Source organism: Aythya marila (assembly GCF_965140915.1).
Source record: "Aythya marila genome assembly, chromosome: 1".
Lineage (NCBI taxonomy): Eukaryota > Metazoa > Chordata > Aves > Anseriformes > Anatidae > Aythya > Aythya marila.
The window spans coordinates 19,987,807-20,007,665 of record NC_139042.1 but is presented as its reverse complement, the minus strand read 5'-3'; the positions used below and the strand labels follow the sequence as shown (position 1 = coordinate 20,007,665).

Below are 19,859 nucleotides of genomic sequence, written 5' to 3'. Positions count from 1 at the left end.
TTTTTTTTTTCTTCTAAATATGTTTATCAACCTTAGAAAGAATAATACAGATTGTTCCTGATATTATTTTACAGAGAAACAGTTGTTAAAATTTTGTTTGTTATTAATCTGATATTTTTAACAGAGATGACATTTAAATGTATTTTTTAAAACTAGGACGGAATACTTCTTTAAGTATATGTTAAAAACAAAGTATCTATTATTATAATTAAGCATAATAAGTAGTATAATGTCTACATAGTATACCTGGAATACATAATAAATATAAAAAGTATCATCACAGCTAACAGACTAATATTTGCCAAATAACTGATGACTGCATAGGATATTTCACAATTACTTTTAACCTCTTCCCAATAATGAGAATGTTTAGTTGGGTAAGTATTGGGTATATAATAATCAACTGATTTCTTAGATAGCAAATACCATTTGTGGGTAGAACTCAAGAACGATAAAAAACAGTTTCTTAAAATATACTGCTACCACTCTTTTTTCTAACGGTTAACTGAAAATTGGAGGCATAAAAGCTTATTTTCATCAGGAAAATCATTTGGTCATAGTATTGGTGACTTCTATGACTGTTACCTTCACTCTTTACAAACAGTATTTCCTTAGACACAGGAAAGGACTGTGATCCTTCGATTATACTTCCAGACTTGAACAAGCAGTATACTCCTGTTATACTCTTACTATACCCTATACTCTTTCTTGGACTTTTCTGAGAGGCTAGCAGCACGTCTCTGGATGTTATTTCTGGTATCATCTGAGTTGCTTCTTATCTTGACAAGATACTAAAACATTTTTCCATTTCTTAATGGTGTTGCACATACTTTTGCCAAGAATTGTGACATACACCTCTACTTTGCCCAACTATTACTCTCGTTCTAGAACTGAGTTTGGTAGTTCCCTAGAATTAACCCCTACAGAGGACAGCGTTGCAGTTAAGTCACTATTTCACTGTCAGAGTATGTCAGGAATACAGATTTTTTAACAGAGAATTAAGAAAATCCTTATAGCCATGGCATGCACAGTCCATCCATCAGAAGAGTATAAGCCTGCCCTACTTGAGCTGTTATTAAACCACTCTTGTTGCCATGGCATAAGGATGTTGTGCTTCAGCAGTTTGACCCGTTTAGTGCCTTCTTCACAGACACCTAGTAGGAGACAGTGGTTCCTGAAGTGGAGTTTCTGAGACTATTCTGTTAGTCCTGACTGATGTTAGAGAAGAAACACTCAATTTCATACAGAGAAACCAAGCCAATGGAAAACAAATTTAAAAACTGCTTAAAAATATCAGCCACACAGAAAACTATTTTAACAATTATTCATATTTCCTGTGATTCATGATATGCAGACACTAAGTGCTCATCTTTCATGTGAACTGCATAACAGAAAAATTATACATGATCTAAGATGTTCCACACTGTAATTTCTACGGCAGTAACACTGCTGAAAAGAAATTATGTGGGGGAAGAAACTTGATGGAAATTCAAGCAGCAGTACATATTAGCAAGTAGCACTTAAAATTAACCTATTTTCTTTATAGTAAGAGAACGCAAAGTGTAGAAATGTTTCTGTGAAGTTCTAATACCCTCCATTTAGTGACAGAGGTGTAACAATGATAGATAATGGCAATTTTCTTCAATAGCAGGGCAGAGCTGTAGGAATTAACTATTATTGTTTTTCTTGTAACTAGTTTACTCATATCATCTCTATATCACAACTGCTTATTAGGGACAAATTAGCTCTTTGATATTCACTGATGCATTTTATTGCATTCTGACTAAAGCTATATCTTGCAGACTTCTGTAAGTTACCCCCTAATCTACTACACACAAAATTGCATTATAAATATTAAAACACATATGGCAGTGGAAAGTTATTACATTTTTTTCCTGAATAATACATCTGTTTAGCCTCAGGCATGAAGTAATAATAATTACCTCTGAGCTTTAATTAATTGGTCAAATAAATTGTTAAATTTTAGATGCTGATAAACAAGAGAATTAAAACAAGAAAAAAACAGCACCTGAGAGCAATCTTTTAACACTAGTCAATTCTAGTGTATAAGAGAAAATGACAGCACATGTTTATAAAATATAAACTAAACAGACTATGATAGAACAATAAAATACATTCTCTTCACAGTAGTTAGAACCCACTTCAATAAAAGGTATCAACAACCTCAATATTTTGAAAATTAATGCTAATAAAGAAATTACAGATCAATAGATATGTTCAAAGATAAACCACACATATGTCAACCCAAGTAAAAATTACAATTAATAAGAAACAGAAAAGCTGAGGTACATATGAAATAAAGGAAATGGTGAGGCAGGAAGAGAATATGTAAAGAATGGAAAATTAAAAAGGACACTTACTGGAGAAAACCACATCACTTTAAGAATCCAAATTGTCAAAGAAAAATTCACAACTAGGATGATTAGCAGCAGAAGAACAAACAGGTAGAGGCAACGCTTTCTCCAGCCATAAATTCCAATTTTGTAGACGTACTCATTCTTTGGCCTCTCTAGGCTAGTGCCTGGTGTTGTTGTAGTGTATTGTTCACGTACCATCTGCTGTGTAAGAAAAAAAAAAAAGAGACTGCTTAGTTACTTGAGTTAAATTATGTATATAAATATGTATATAAAAAACAAGGAAAATATGAAGACATAGTTATAATAGTAACTTACTAGAAACCAGACATTGTTACAAAGTTTTAGTTGGAAAGTATTTTCATCTGCTCTCATTAAAATTACAGTTACATCTTACTTTTTGGCACAATGTAATATATGTTCAATATGTGAAATGTATTAATAACTATTTTTAGGAGGCTCAAAGTTATTCTATATAGGATGGTAACAGTATTCTCCAATTTTTCATAATATTCTGAATCTCCCTTCACAAAATATTTAATAGGATTATATCTGCAGCTCACAGAACAAAATTATTGGACTGTAAAAATACTGTTAGATGTGTTAGAAGTGCTTTGCAAGTACAGGTTTAAAACACTTCTACATATTCTTTCCTCAATTCAGTAAAAAAATGTGTTTTCTTTGTGTTGCAAAACTTAACTGTGTAACACTGGAATGACAAAATATATTAAGCTTCAGAATCTATATGTAAATAAAAAAAATAGTTCTTAATAATGTAAAGGAAATAATGATTTCTTAATTTATTAGATGTTCACACAGACATATTAACAGTGAAAACATTATATACTTTTATTTAGTTTATACAACTTTAAATTACAGGTCTTAAAGAAGCAGTTTTTGAATTTAAAGAAATCTTACCAGACAATGCTTCCTTAAACCATAAAGATATCCACTAATTTCCACCTTTACAGCACAGAGATCACCAACAATTCAAAACATTCATTAAAGTTTACATTTCAGACATGAGAATAAAACCTCAGCAGCTGAAGCTGCGTATCAAGAACAGCAGTGGGTAACATCTGTCCCATTTCCACTGCTATAAAATGAAAAAGCAAACAAACAACCATGGATGTCAAAATGAAAATAGGGACTGTAAGTTCAGGTATTTCCTGTGAGCCAGGAATATTCACAGGCATCTTACATCCAAAAATGGGTCAACTTTACTACAATGTAATGTTTCCAGATGCGAGTGCCTTCAGACAAGTTCCACACCAGGTCTATTCTCAATTCTGAACTTATTCCTGGGAATTAGATCACTGTGCTCTGCACACACACTTTTCAAAATTTGATTAAATTGCATCCTTGCGCAGCTGCTGAATTACTTTGTCATTAAAGAAGCTCCGTTCTAGTCTCCTGCAGAGGCATACAGTGTCTGTAACAAGCTTGTGGCTCTCAATACTGACCCTCATAGTTAGAAATACATTATCTTTTGTTTATATAGCTTCCTATCAAGCTATAAGCCAGATAACACAACGTGAGTTTACAATTAAACATAAGTTTATGCAATCTCTGTACATGTGCTTTGTTCATCTTTTTTCTGCATTTCCTTCAAAAATATTTCAAAATTATAATTTGTTGTTTATCCATATTAAAAATGAGACTTATCATCAGCACTTCATAATGTAACTGTGTTACTGCCTTTATAATATAATATTCTCATTAATTTGTTGCTGCTATCAGTCACAGTTGCTTATGATACTGTGCAGAAAAATGCTTACTTTGCAGAAAATACTGAAAGTAGTATAATGATCAGTGGAGAATCACAGATTCTGAAATAACTTTGTTTAACATTACTGCAAAACACTGTAGACTTACAGGATGGTACTTAATATTTACCAAGTGAACTACATTTGCTTAAAGATACCAGATTATATTATTCCATGTATTATTCAAGCACCCAGTCCTGATAATAGGATAATAGGATCCTGTTCATATATGAGTTCCTTTTTTTTTTTTTTTTTTTTTTTTTTTTTTTTACTGTTGTCCCACTAATCATTGTATAACAAACCAAGTCATTAACACTGAGGTAGCCTTCTATGTTAAGCTTACTTTACCATGCTCTGCCAAGTAAAACAAATTGGGACATTTATACATATGACAGACTGCATAAAATACTTAGAAAAACCTTTATCCTTACTTTCATGCAGTTCTCTCCTGAAAACTGTAACTTAGAGGACAGGATGCGTTTAACTGTAATCTGGTGACATGTATTTGGAGAAATAAGTGGCACAGTTTTTGCTCAGATTATAGTACCCTGCAAAAGTCCTATTATAATATCCTAACATATATACATATATATAATGTAAATATCCTAACACAGGATATATCCCTATATATAATAGGACATATCTCTATATATAATATAAATATCCTAACACAGGGGATCCTCTGAGTCACTTTTGCTTCCTTTAGCATACATATGTGGTAAATACCGGTATAACAAGAAACAAGACAGATAACAGCTACAGAAATTTCTGTAGTAATGTAAGCCCCCTTCACAAGACAGACGGCTTATTTTTTGAGGAGAAAAAAGATAAAATCTGCTTCTAAGAATACTTAGAGGGTTATTTCAATGGGGCTGTGAGAAAATGTGCCATTCTTTAGAAATTGCAAAATCCCATGAAGTTAGCTGAGCTTTCAACAACAAATCTCTAGGTATGACATCTGTGCTTTTCCTGTTTCTAGTGTTGCTGTCCATTACATCCTCAAGATAAATTTCTCAGTAAAAACACAATTTGATAAAGAATAAATTAATTCTTGGCTCTTCACATTCTTACACCAGTCTCACCACAGTGATCTCTGAGGTTGAGATTCCTCTCACCATGTTAGAGATCAGTAATTTAGCTTTCAATATCTGAGCCAGTCAACTTGTACTCCTTTTATGATCAATGGAGATAGATTCACCCCTGCTGGGAATTATTTATCTAACTTTAGATGTGTATTTCACACCTCCAATGAACTGCACCTTAAACATGGTTAACTTCTCTCCATAAAAAGAGAAATAAAGAGCCTGGAATGACTTATTCATTTATATGTACACACCTACATGCTTTAGACATAAGTATTTGGTCAGATTAATTCCAACTGGAATGATTTCCAGAAGCATGTAATTTAACAAGAAGATAGGATTCCTTCGATTCCTGTTTTCTGCTGTTCTGTTTTTACTCTGTTGTAAAATGTTTATTGTGTGAGTGTGTGGGGTGTTATACATAATGTATTATGTACTGCTGTTTAATGAGGCAAGGTTAAAATCCATTATGCATTTCACCAAAAAAACTATGAGTTTTGTGATTGCTTTCAGCCCTTCAGAAATTCTACAGGGGACATCTCCCAGTGCAGCTCTGTTCCCTCCACAAATTATTTTTTCCTGACAGAAAACAGTTCTGTTGTTCCTGAGCATTACTACTTCTGAAAATTGCTTTGGTCCCAGCAAATGGTTAATGCAGGCCTAGACAACTGCCTGCTTTGAAAAATATACAACTTTCCTAGTTAATATAATATTTCATGATTTCTAAAAGAATTAGTACCAAGCAATTGAAACTGAAACCCTTTAGGAATTAATATCATTGGACTTTTTTTTTTTTTTTTTTTTTTAAGAATAAACAGATTTGGGTTTTTGTGATGACTGATGATATTACCAATTTATACATTCCAGAGCTGAAATTACGTAGGAGAATACTCTTAGACCTGCATGGAGAAACCAGAGAGAATTTTTTTTATAGCTCAGTGCTGTTTTACAAGTCTGGGCTGAAAGGAAAAGCCTTAGACAAGGATATCTTATAGTTGGTTGGTGAAGTCCAACAAAAGTCAAGACTCTTAGAAGGTAAACAATAGGTATTTAGTACTATGATGAAGAATGTGATTTTTAAATGGAATAACCATGAAACTGAACACCAGTTGTGCAGGAGTACACTAAACAGACACCTAGAAAGAAATGGTGACTTAGACACTTGAGTGTACACAAGTCAGTTGGAGAACCAGGCAGTTTAAAAAAATGAGCAATGACTTTGTTAACTACTATCTTTTATACTCTTCTACAAGGAAGCAGCACATTGTGATGAACTACAGAGTAAAGTGGTCTTGGCAACCTATATCGCTGATAAAATGGTAATTCAGTTTCAAAATGAAAATTCTGACATAATTCAAATGGATGATGAAAGTATGAATTATTTGGATCATGTCAGATGACATTAGCATAATAATGACAGTCTTCTGTTTAATGGGAAGTGGAATTTTTCGGTGTTCCTACACTTGGGCCCACCTGAACAGAAGTTAAATAGGATTACAGTCAAATATTTGCATACTCCTTGCAGATTTTTGTATATGCAGAAATAATTCATGGGATCTAGCTCTACAGTGATATGTTACTATTTGGAAGTATTTTCCAATACTTACACCTGTTTTACTGGAACCCATTTTTATGTGATTATTTCTTATCCATTTGCTGATTTAAAACAGATAATGAATGGTAATTAACTGACAAAAGATTTGTCATAGATTTTAAATGATAGATATAAAATGTTGCTAACCTGGACATTGCTGATATTCTGACCCTGTGAGATTTTCTCATGTTTTCAGAGGTTACTTAAAAGTGCTGCATGTAATGCACGACATTCATGCCTGTGGGAATATGTGTATGAGCTGCAGATGAAACATCTATATATTCTTTACACTGTGCTACTAAAGGTGCCCTCTGAAGATGTGTAGCCATGAAAGAACATTTCCTTGGACCTATTCCACACATTTTTCAAGGAAGATTTGCAAATGGACCTCTGTGTTTATGTGATTCTGTGGTCTGGGATTTTTTTACATTAATCCCTAGAATCTGAAAGCCTGTCCATCACTAATGCTGCCATTGGTTTCAGGTTAGTTTGGACCTCAAGTTCAAAAGGATATTCTGACAGATCTGGAATATTCAGTTACGACAGCTGTCTTTTGAAGAAGGAATTTACAAACTTATCTGTAAGCCTGCTTGGGAAAGCAAGCATGAGTAGAAACTTGTTAATCCTATTATTTTCAGGAATTCTGTGTAATGAATATTGAAGCTAAAATACTGTTTCAATTAAAATAAGAAATCACAGGGGTTTTTATTTCAACTAAAAAAATATATATAAATGCGTTTTCACTGTTTTTATTCACAAATGGCTGCTGTTTTCTTGAACAAAGTTCTCCTTAATATTTAGTTCAAATCTGTATTACTATAGTACTTTATCATACTGTCATGAAGCAACTAATAAAAATAAACAATTAGAAAGCAAATTTTAATTGGTTAATAATATAAACAACTGTAATTCCATTAATAATTATACAATTATTAGCATTTTCTATCTTTAGACTGTTTCTAACTGTACTGGGGCTTTCAGCAAAGAGATAAAAAGCATTTGAGATACTCTTTTAAGTCAGAGTTAAGAAGAAATGGTGAAGTGTCATGAAGAAATTTGCACCACTGATGCTCATGTTATATAGATTCTTTTGAAAAGGAACTTCAGTCGTCAGTACTTCTACTCTTCAGTTTTTACCTGAAGCATATTCATTCACATGCAAGAAAATTCAGAGTACGTGTGGGGATGAAAGAGGTGATAGAGTGCTAAACTAAAACAGATCAGTAGAAACACCATTTGAATCATTTTAACCTTCCCTGATTTTTTTTTTGTCATTATAAATGAACAGTAAGCTGAAATAAAACCACCTGTCAACTCAGACAGGTGAGAACTACTTATACAGTCTGCATATAGTGTCTTCATGGAACATTATCTTCATTAATGTTTTCATATAATGCATCAAGCTAGAAGGGTGTTATTATATAGTATGAACATCAGAAGTACATTAAGACTCTGACTTCACAATTTGGTGGCATTCAGGCAGGCAATAAAAGGCACACTTTTGTCTTTGCTGGAGACAGAAGCAGTCCACTGACTAAGCAATAGGAAATAGATGCTGCTGTAGTATTTTTCTACCAGAGGAAAAACAGTTGACGCAAACCTGTTGTTCAAAGAAAATATAGGAAGGATCAAGAACTCGTGGAATCCATATGGAAAACTTTCAAGTTAAATTCAGAAAGGCAGGGAAAACTGAAACTCTCATGACTAGATGAAAATTTTCTAATTCAACTCTCCATCATTCCAATATCATATATTCAATCTTGTCCAACTCTGCTTTGCTTAGATTTGCATATTATATAGTATATTACAGATTGAATTGTAAACTAGTAACATCAGCTAAAAAGAGATGAATCCCTGCAGTGTAATTTGTTGAAACCAGCAGAGAAATTCATATGGCCTCATTAACTATTTGCATACCCCACAGTGCAAATTTACATAATAACCATGAGACGGTCACAATTAACAGCTTTGCACATTTTAAGTACTACTGTAATAGCTGAAAGGTAGTCACAGCATAGGCTGAAGTGCTATATTAGAAATTATTATTTGTCTAATGTCTGTACTTTTCAATCTCATTTACAGTATTCATGACTCTTCCTTCAGAATTAAAAGACTAAGCAAGCAAAACTACTAGAGAGATGCAACTGAAAACTAGATTTTTATTTTTTTTTTTCCAGGTTCTAGAATAAAAACAGGACCAAGTCCAAACAGGACTCCTTTACTGTGCTTTTACATTTAACCTGCTGGAGTTTTCACAGAATCACTGAATCCCAGAATTGTAGGGATTGGAAGGGACCTCAAGAGATCATCGGGTCCAACCCCCCTGCCAAAGCAGGTTCCCTAGAGCAGGCTGCCCAGGTAGGTGTCCAGACAGGCCTTGAATATCTCCAGAGAAGGAGACTCCACAACCACCCTGGGCAGCCTGTTCCAGTGCTCCGTCACCCTCACCATTAAGAAGTTCTTTGCATATCAGTGCAGAACTTCCTGGGAAAGAAAATGTAAAATTTTCTTTCCTTTTAACAAGTTGCTTTATGTAGCATCCCTTTTTAAAGTTAGGAACAATGACTAAGATTCTTTGGCTGTGGCTGCTCCATCAAAGTTATTTGCTCCAAGATCAGTGTGGCCGGTGTTAAAATACACTCCTTAACAAGAAAAAAATCATGTCCACGGATCAGAATTAAGTCAGGAAATGACTCTGCTTCTTGAGAAACTGCTCCTGAAAACAGTCATTGATGGGATTGAAAACTGTATATTGGACCTAACTATGACATTTACACATAGAAGTAAAAGACAAAGTAGTTTTTTTCTCATATTGTTTCTGAGCTACTACAGGTTTCCTAAGTATTGATACTAGGTATAAATTATCACCAAAGGTATGTAACTTGCATCCAAGTTACTTGCTGAACAGCAGGTGCAACTACTTTTGATACAGACTTGCATAAAGTAAAGGAATTACTGGTGCTATAGCTGCATTCAGAGTGAAGAAATGTGCTACTCTTTTACATCTTTGTGAAAATTCTAGATATATGTCTCCAACAGATCTGACAGCTGGCTGTAGTAGTTGGATTTGGTAAGAAAGGAAGGAGAAAAGATACATTAACCATCTATATGGAACAGAGTTTAAAATGTGGTTCTGTTGCAGTCATAGAGAAATATTTTATTCCGATTCACTTACCTAAGATTCTATGCTTAATGAGATGTTCTGCCTCTAGCACAAAAATATACTGCGTTTCCTAGATCTGCTGAAAGTTTCATTCTACTTTAATGTTACTAACATATATATAAATGGTAAGATGCTGATTTCCAGTTTAATATACCAACTTAAATCTTCTTTAACATGATTTCACTCTCCTAACCCTCCCTCCACTTCAGGACTGTAATCATGAAGTTTGTTGTCTATCCCAAGATGCTGCTTGGTTTCACTAACATAATTGATGGTAGGCCAGAATTGCCTTTGTTTTGTAGCGAAGGAACTTGTTTCTGTGAATGCTGACTCTACTTGCAACCTGTCTAGGACATTAAGAAGTTAAAAAAATGAACAGGTCAGCTAAAACACCATATGCAGAACTTCCCCCACACCCTCCTCTTTCTTCCTCCACTCCTAATAGAGTACTATTTTAATTTAAGATGCTTCTACTGTCTTTCAAATTGACATGGAAGAAGATTAAGACACTCCAGCTCGAAGTAACAGCTAAGCATGCAGAATCATTGTGGTGATACTCCAGTATCAGTAGTGTTGTTCCCAACAACAGAACATGCTTATACACTGGCACTGTCTCCTCAGCAGGAATCTGCCACCTGTGCAGCTTCCAGGAATTTTGCAACCTGTTTGGTACTCCATGAATACTTTTAGTAATATTTTAGGGAAATATTATTTATTGGACAACCATTCAAAAGAACATCAAGCTAGATGTCATCAGTGGGGCAAATTTTAGAAAACAGAAATTAAGAATTCTTGTCCTAAAGTATTTGCCCAATATGTGAGAAAACCAAGGTAATTAATATAATCCACTGAGACAATGGGAGACAAATTCAGGATAATAGTCAAGCCTAGATCCTAAAAAGTTATTTAGCTCAGAATACAGCAATAGTTTAACTGAAGGTGAATTTCAGTGAACTCCCAAACTTGAAATTGCTTTCAGATCTTCCAGCCTAGGGCAATCATATACAAATAGGTTCAGAAGTCATCCAAATGCTAATTGTGGCAAGCACATAAAGACTGTCGATTTCAATGCCGTAACTTTCATTCATCCTTCACCCCCTCACTTGGTGCACTGCCATCCCTTTCCAAATCTCTTTTCTATATCTGCTACTCAAATGGTGAACAAATCAAGAAGAAAGGAATGAAAAGACTAATTAATAACTAAGAATTCTGCTGAAAAAATAAGGAAGTACAATGAGAGCAGAGTGTTGCACAGCGTACAGGATAAGAGGAAAAGGCAACTCCCGCTGCTCATGCTGGGAAGGGAAGCGTAAAGCATAGTGGAGATATTTCCTTCATAGTGGAGACATACCACAAACTGAGGCCCAAAAGTAAAACACAACAATTCACTTACATTTATAATTTTAGCTGATAGTACTTCCTGAGTCTGCACCTCAGCAGTGCCTGCGAAATAACAGAATGAATCACAAGAGGAAGATCAACCCTCCCTTTTTCATTCCTTTTTCTCATGAATAAAGGGAAATATGAATGAGAGGAAATAAGAATGAAATATAAATGCAGAAAATGTTACTATTTAAAAAAAATCTTTCTTGGAAGCAGTTATAATCCTATCTTCTGTAATTAAAACATCAAATGTCTTCCTGAATGATAAAAAACACATTAAAGACTCAACACCAGTCACCTAGCCTCCTTTTATAGAGACATGGGAGGTTTTACCATATCTATCTTAAACACATCCTTGGGGAGGTGATGAACCATGTCCTGGCCTCTCCATTTTCCATGAACAGAGCCTAGGTAGGGCTGGCTGTAATTTGTGATTAGCAAGGTGGATTCTGGTCTGCATAGCTACATCCAAATGGGTGAACCATAATGACTGTGTGCCATAGAGTCCTGGAAGGTTTCAGTTAGTTAAGATCTTTGTAGTTTTTGGTTGCAATGTAGTCAGTACTGATGCTACCTTGGCTAAGCTGAATGTCTGTTTCCCATCTAAACAAACATGGTACACACATATTAGATACAGACCTCCTTTTGATTACATAACGAGAAACAAATGATACTGTTATAACACCAAATAATAAGAACAACTACGTGGAATTAAATTAAAAATAAAAGGCTCCAAATTTCTGTGTCTCTGTGGCGCAATGGGTTAGCGCGTTCGGCTGTTAACCGAAAGGTTGGTGGTTCGAGCCCACCCAGGGACGGGCAGCAAGCTTTCTGGTTGTCATCATATGAAGGAATATGGGAATACAGGCCTGGCAAACAGCAAAGTCACGACCCTCACTTTTAGAAGAGCCAAACTCTAGCTCTTCAAATATTCTATTAGTGGATGAGATCCCCCTGGGAAACAGTTCTCAGGGACAGAGGAGCTGGTAACTCTTGAAGGATGCTTTTCTTAGAGCACAACAGCTCTCCATCTCCGTGTCAAGAAATCATGCAGGGAAGGCAGGAAAATGGAATGGCTTTGTAAGGACATGCTGGGCAAACTGCAGTGTAAGAGAGAAACTACAGTGTAAGAGAAAAAGCTGTCTCAGGCAGAGGAACCAGGGACATGGGGGCTGGGAAGAGCACAGGGATGCTGTCTACACATGCAGGGATGGGGGCAGGAGAGCCAAGGCACAAATGGAACTGAGCTTGGCAAGGGATGCAAACAAAGTGATTCTAGAGGTACCTTGCTTAAAAAAGAAAGGCCAAGAGAAGTGTTTCTGTCTGACAAACAAGAAGGGGGAACTGGTAATGACAGACATGGAGAAGGCTAAGGTACTCAACAACTGCTTTGCTTCACTCTTCACTGCCAGTCAGGCTTCCCACAGCTGAACCTCTGGGCAGGGGCTGGGGGAGCAAAGTCTCTTGCACTGTAAGCAAAGAGCAGGTTCGAGACCAGCTGATGGAACTGAACAGGTACAAGTCTATGGGGCCTGATTCTGTGCATCACAGGGTCCCGAGGGAACTGGCTGATGGTGCCAAGCTTCTCTCCATCATGTTTGAAAAGCCCTGGCAGTCAGGTGAAGTCCATGGTTACTGGAAAAAGGGAAACATCACTCCAGTGTTAAAAAGGGTAGCAAGGAGGATGCAGGGAACTACAGACCAGTGAGACTCACCTCTGTGCCTGGGAAGTTTTTAGTATCATAACATCACGGTATGATTTGGGTTGAAATGGACCTTAAAGACCATCTAATCCTAATGCCCCTGCCATGGGCAGTGACACCTCCCACCAGACCAGGTTGCCCAAAGCCCCATCTCTGGAGGTGTTCAAGGCCAGGCTGGATGAGGCTTTGGGCAACCTGGTCTGCTGGGAGGTGTCCCTGCAGGGGATTGGAACTGGGTGTTCTTTAAGGTCCCTTCCAACCCAAACCACTCTGTGATTCTGAATTAAACCCAGCATTAGAGAAAGCCATTTAAAATATATTTTTTGAACTTTTATGACTATACTAATAATATGCAAGTTCTTTCTGTTTGAAAAGTCAGTGTTAAAAAGCAAGTTGTATTTTAATTTTTACATATAATCATAAAGATCCAGTAACAGAAGATACAATATTAATCCATTCTGGAATAAGTTTGTAATTACATGAATAACGCCCCACTTGGAGTGCTGTGTCCAGGTCTGAGGCTCCAATACAAGAAGGATGTGGACTTAATAGAGTGGGTCCAGAAGAGAGCCACAAAGATGATCGAGGGGCTGGAGCACCTCTCCAGTGAAAACAGGCTGAGGGAGTGGGGATTGTTCATCACTGGAGAAGAGAGGGCTCTAAGGAGACATCATTGTGGCCTTTTAGTACTTAAAGGGGCCTATAAAAAAGATGGAGAACAACAAAAAAACTTTTTACACAGGCAGATATTAATAGGACAAGGTGGAACAGTTCTCAACTAAAAGCAGGATGCCATTCTATGATTCCAGCCCAAGCCATCTTATGATTCTTTTCTTTAAAGTTAATAAAAATCCTGTCTGTATGGAAAATAAGAACAGTGTACATTTTGTCTACTCTGTAAAGGGCTTTCTCACTAAAGACATAACAAAATTAAAACCACAAGGATGACTTGAGGATCTTATAATGTTTCCATCCCTAATTATCAAATGATAGTCTTTACAGGATTATAAATCACACTGAGAACTGAATACTGCAGCTCTCTTATTCTGATTATTTGATCTTTCCAGGTATGAGAAGGCTTTACTTCAGGTCAAAGTGGAAGGTTTCCCTTGGCTTTTATGCTTTGCAAGTAACACATCTTTACAATGTGATCCAGGCATTAGCAGACACTGCAAGAAGAGAAACATACAGGAGATGGCTGGCAAAATTACTGAACTTTTACTATAATCTCTCTGAGGTAGTTTTTGTTCACTGGGATTTTATTGCTTTTATTCAGTAACAGCTGAATGATTTTCTTATTCAGAATAGACATGCACACTACACAGAATTTAGACAAGGCCTTTTTGTTCAGTCTTTATTATGGCAACTCATTGAAAAAGTCTAGCATTGAATTCTTAGGGTACTCTGAAAGCACCTTAATGGGCATAACTCTGAATAAAATAAAAAATAATAGAATTATATATTATATACCTTATTATATATAAAGTATAACTCCATATATGTAAAACCAAAGAACTGTTTTAGTTACCAGACAAGGTTGTGATATTTACCATCTACAACATATAATTTATGTTCTTATGATATGAGATGTATCCTAGGCATCCAATTTAAATAATTTTAAAAATAACTATATTAGGCAGCATGACAATCAGTTGAAATCATAAGTAAAACATGAAAATTAAAAGTAGGTATATAGTCATACCAAAATCTAGGAACACCCAAAGTCAGACAGTCAACAGCAATAGGAACAGCTGGCAACACAACTTAATATGAGAAGTTGATTGATATCAGCACTTAACAATATATTTGAAAATATTCTGAAGTTGTAATTATAGAATCATAGAATGGCTTGGGTTGGAAGGGACCTCAAAGATCATCTAGTTCCAACCCTCTGCCATCGGCAGGGACACCTCCCACCAGACCAGGTTGCCCAAAGCCCCATCCAGCCTGGCCTTGAGCACCTCCAGGGATGGGGCATTCACAGCTTCTCTGGGCAGCCTGTGCCAGGGCCTCACCACCCTCTGAGGGAAGAATTTCCTCCTAACCTCTAATCTAACCTAATCTAATCTTTTACTTTAAAACCATTCCACCTGTCCTGTCGTTAATATTACAGGAATATTACATTAATACAGTGTAATTATCACAGGGATTAAAATTCAACAAAAATGTTTTTAACCAATTAACATTCATGGAAATAAAGGTAAAAAAGGAGAAATAAACCTTCATGAACTAAGTACTAGAACACGTTTCTAATGAGAAGATACTTATTAAAATAAACTTGAATCATTGTAATGTCTTGTAAATTATTAAAGTACTATATAAAAAATTATTGTCCCTTCTTTTGTTAATCTGCTTTTCCATACATTGATTATATTTCCAATACTGGAGTTCAAACTGTTATCTTTTGATCTCTGTTCTCTGAGCTTATTGCTTTTGTGGTTCTACAATGCTTAATACTGAAAATATTTACGAAATTAATGCAATTTGTTACACAAATCAGCTCTTCAAGCCTTTAAAAACAGAAGAAACAGTTCAAGTATTTTTCCTGTAATCACACTAAATCCCAGAAAACTTGTACTGAAGCAGATGGGAATTTTGTAGTCTAACAGCCAGCAGTTTCTGAACTAGACACAAGATATTCTGTGCCAAGAACACAAATTAGCTCACAAGTAAGTCCTCCACTACCCTAAAAAAACCTGATGTTTAAAAATACATGAAGTAATTACAAACCTATGGAGAAGAGGAGACAGAAATAGTTCTTTCCTTGCCAGCCTCCTTATCCCTACTTGAAGCTAACCATCATAACATCTGTATGGGCTGGAAAGGGAGCACTTTTGTAAATAAATTTGCAGATGTTTAACATTGTAATTGCATTATTATAATTTATAAGTGATAATATGGATGTGGCTACTCTGTTTAAGAGAATAAGAGAGCTTAATAATGTGGATGCCAGACAACCCTTTGACTTTTCCGCAGGTGCAAGTGAATCTATTAGTACAGATCTAGCTCTTAATTTGGATTTTTTTTAACCTTTCGATACTTGACTTTGCTACCTTTAGAAAGCCCTAGTCTTCTAGTCTTCAATTTCTCTTTCATGTAGCTTCCTAGGTTAAAAATAAACAAAAACACACACACACACAAATATCACAAAAGAACAAAAAAGAAAACATAATATGACAAACTATTTATATTGAACTGATTCATCTGCAGAATCCTTAGATCTAGCACACAGATCTTGGTAAAAATAGTTGCAGTACTGGATGTAAGTCCCGTATATGGACCAGCACTACGGGAGAACCAGATTTTGTGGCAGAACATCTCCTATCTAATTTATTTACAGTGGGACGATGATAATGCTAAGGAATTCCAGATTCCCTTCTGACCATTGGTTGGTGGGATTGTCTTATTTCTGTGTATTCCAGAAACTGAATCAGCTCTTCCATAAAAGCTATTATTTCTTGTGTTCTTTGTCTTTCCCTTGCCCATGCAATTAAGATTTAATTTCTTATTTATTTTAGACAGACTTAGTCTCCTCTTAAATCAGCTGCTTCTCCCAGGTTTTGTTTAATCTCCCTCTCCTTCTCTACTTTCTTACAGTCTTAGCATCTTCCTTTCCCCCTTTACACAGTCTCAGTCTTCTTTCTCATGTCTTCTTTGGTTCTTTTCCTTTGGTCTAATTTTCTGACTTATACTCTCAACATAGCTGTCCAAAAGTATTCCATGTTTTCAATTATTTATATCTTAATATGCCTCCTCTCCTTTTGTTGCCTTAATCTTTACATTTATTAATAATTCCACCCTTTTTGTCACATCTATTGCTAGCATTTCTTCTAGGTCCTGAATTCTTGGATGACCCAGCTCACTTCTTGTTTCTTTGAGGAACCCATCTTTGCCTACTATCCTCTCCTTGTTTGGCTTTTGTTCACTCTGCCTTAAAATCAAGTCTTCCTCTATCTTCCTTACAGACTCCAGAAGAGGTGCTGAGAGAAACGTCTTACATCCAACTTCCAGACCCAAACCTATTTCAGGAAGAACCTTGCTCCACTTCTATATTCCCTAGAGAAGAATAACTAATCATTCTGTGGTGACTGCACATGAATCTGGTCTGGAGAAAAGTGAGATACCAAAGTACGAGAAGAGCTTAAAGGACTAGCTGAACCATTTATTTCAGGGATGGTGAACTATCATTTTTGGGGTTAAAAACTGATGTGAATTCAGATCGATTTTCATAGGGTATAAAATGCATGCTTTGGTACATGTTGTCACCCATTTGCTAACCAAAGACATTTTCTGTGCTAAGAATTTTCATACTTCACATCTAGAATAGTAAACTACACATGTTTAAGGCATGTACTGTGAACATCCATAATGTCCAACTGATAGCATGCCTCCTGGAATAGTTCAGCCTGTGCCACTAGGCATTCTGACAGACGTTACTATGGTCACTTCATGGTCTGGGCATAGCACAGATGAGGACTCCCAGAGGAGCACTCTGTTTTGCTGGGGTTGAAAATCAGTTACACAGATGCAATCTGTGTAATGCCATTTGCCTTCAAATCTGAGGATTAGCCTTTGCTAGTGTGTATGTGGCTTACTCAAATAACTAGAAAAAATTTTGCTCCTTTCACGTGAATGTTATCCTTATTGTCCACTTAAGCAAACTACTTCTAAATGATCTTAATTAAATATATTGAACGGAATAGTAAGATGCTCCAAAGTAGTAAGCAACAATCATTTTCCTACACAGATTAAATTCAATGGACATTGCACTAACTTTCTTTTGAGGAGATTACCAAGATTATAAAATCCCTGTGTGGTGAACAAGAATGCCATCTGTTAGGCAGTTTTAAGTATTTGTCTCAGAAAAATGTTCTTGATTTTATAAAAAGGAATAATTCTTCACTTGAAATAGGAAAAGGTTGTCGTCACCTTCTCAGTGTCCAGAGGAAGTGAACTGTTTTGCATCATGTCGTAGCTCCATCAGGCTATGTAGCCCAATGAACAACTTGAGATTTCATGAAATTCAAATTATTACTCTCGATAACACATTTTTACACCACAACTTGTGGCACTTGCCAAAGCAATATATTCAGATCTAGAAGAAAGTGTCAGACAAAAATAAAAAAAAAAAAAAAAAAAAAGAGGAAATGTGAGTCTGCCATTCATTTCCAGGCTGCTCTATTTCTGTATTCTCACTTGTCTATTAAAATCTCTGCTGTCCTCCAGAGAAAATTTCACTCACTTGGATCTGTAGTATCATTAGCAAGTCTTGAAACATACAGCAGTTGCCAGACATCTACAGAAAATATGTATTTGCAAGAAATTACTTTTGTTTGTTAAGCAAGACTGTGACTTCGCATGACAATGGACTAGGAACAAGCCCAAAGTACCTCTGGAAGTCTGAACTCTGGGGACGTTGTACTCCTGTTCAAGAACTGTAACTTAAAGCACTCTTCCCTGGTTGCTTGCAAACTTCTGATGGTCTCTGTTTGCCTAGCTTACATTTTACTTATTCCTAAGAGACTCTTCCTTTGAAAAACTTTTGAGTAGGTGATCTTACCTAAAAAAAAAGGCATCATTTAACCAAGTACAATTAAAAAAAGGGTTACATTTTGGCTTAAACTGCCATGATTGCTTTTTCATTTATTCAAAATACCAAGATAGGTTTAATCTGTAGGTATGTAACTCTGCGTATCTTCCACTGAAGAAGCTATTCAGGCTTACCTACACTAGCTATTTTGCTCAAATGAGAGGGGCCAAAAAAAACCACCCTAAAAATCCAGTGTCAGACCATAACTCAAGTATGGCAAGGTGAATATAAAGTAGTTTATGAAGTCCCTGGTGAGCAGATTTTCTGTCTTTATGTTCTGCTTATCAACCAATATTAACTTAACACCTGACTTATGATTCCCCTGAGTTATCCCACACAGGTATTCTTAAATGTTAAAACAGCCATGAGACGGGAAGGACTGGCTCTTACTAGCTCTAATCATGAAGCACTTCAGACAAGATATTCAAACAGACAGTACATCTTTTATGATTACAGCAATAATATTCTGAGACAAACTGGGAATGTGTGTTGGCAGGTGTTTCATCTAGAAGGAACATTGGGAAACAGCAAAATAGGAAGCCCCGTTTGAGTCACGGTGGCCGAGTGGTTAAGGCGTTGGACTTGAAATCCAATGGGGTTTCCCCGCACAGGTTCGAATCCTGTCCGTGACGTGAGTGCAGATTTTGGGCTCAGAGTGGTGGCTGCAGGTGCTGCTCTCCAGCATGGTCTCTGTGGTGCAATCAGTTAGGTTAGCTCATTCGGCTGGCCGCACCTCAAGTACTGTGTTCAGTTTCGGGCCCCTCGCTACAAGAAGGACACCGAGGTGCTTGAGGTGCTCGAGCTAGTCCAGAGATGGGCAATGAAGCTGGTGCCTGTTGACAGGACGAGGGGGAATGGGCTAAAGTTGCGCCAGGGGAGGTTTAGGTTGGACATTAGGAAGAACTTCTTTACTGAAAGGGTTGTTAGGCATTGGAATGGGCTGCCCAGGGAAGTGGGCAGTCACCATCCCTGGAGCTCTTTAAAAGACGTTTAGATGTAGAGCTTAGTGATATGGTTTAGTGGAGGACTTGTTAGTGTTAGGTCAGAGGTTAGACTAGGTGATCTTGGAGGTCTCTTCCAACCTAGATGATTCTCTGATTCTGTGATTAATGCTTACAACTTATCAGTGGTAAGCACTGATCACTGCCATATTTGTTCCCAGTCATTTGGTCTTGAAATATCCTCCAGCTAAGCTAAAAAAAA

The 19,859-nt window shown here is 36.3% G+C and overlaps 1 protein-coding gene across 5 annotated transcripts in view; it reads right to left on the bottom strand.

The window, feature by feature from the left end:
• SGCG (sarcoglycan gamma) overlaps nt 1-19,859 on the bottom strand; it is a 140,007-nt gene that overhangs the window by 63,756 nt on the left and 56,392 nt on the right. For 2 of the 5 annotated variants that reach the window (XM_082780437.1, XM_082780436.1), the window contains 2 exons: nt 11,374-11,423; nt 2,382-2,579 (listed from right to left, as the gene is read on the bottom strand). In XM_082780437.1, the coding sequence (XP_082636563.1) occupies nt 2,382-2,576 (195 nt within the window). In that variant the 5' untranslated portion in view covers nt 2,577-2,579; nt 11,374-11,423. The remainder of the gene's footprint in view (nt 1-2,381; nt 2,580-11,373; nt 11,424-19,859) is intronic. The other 3 variants (XM_082780438.1, XM_082780435.1, XM_082780439.1) reach the window with 2 other exon arrangements.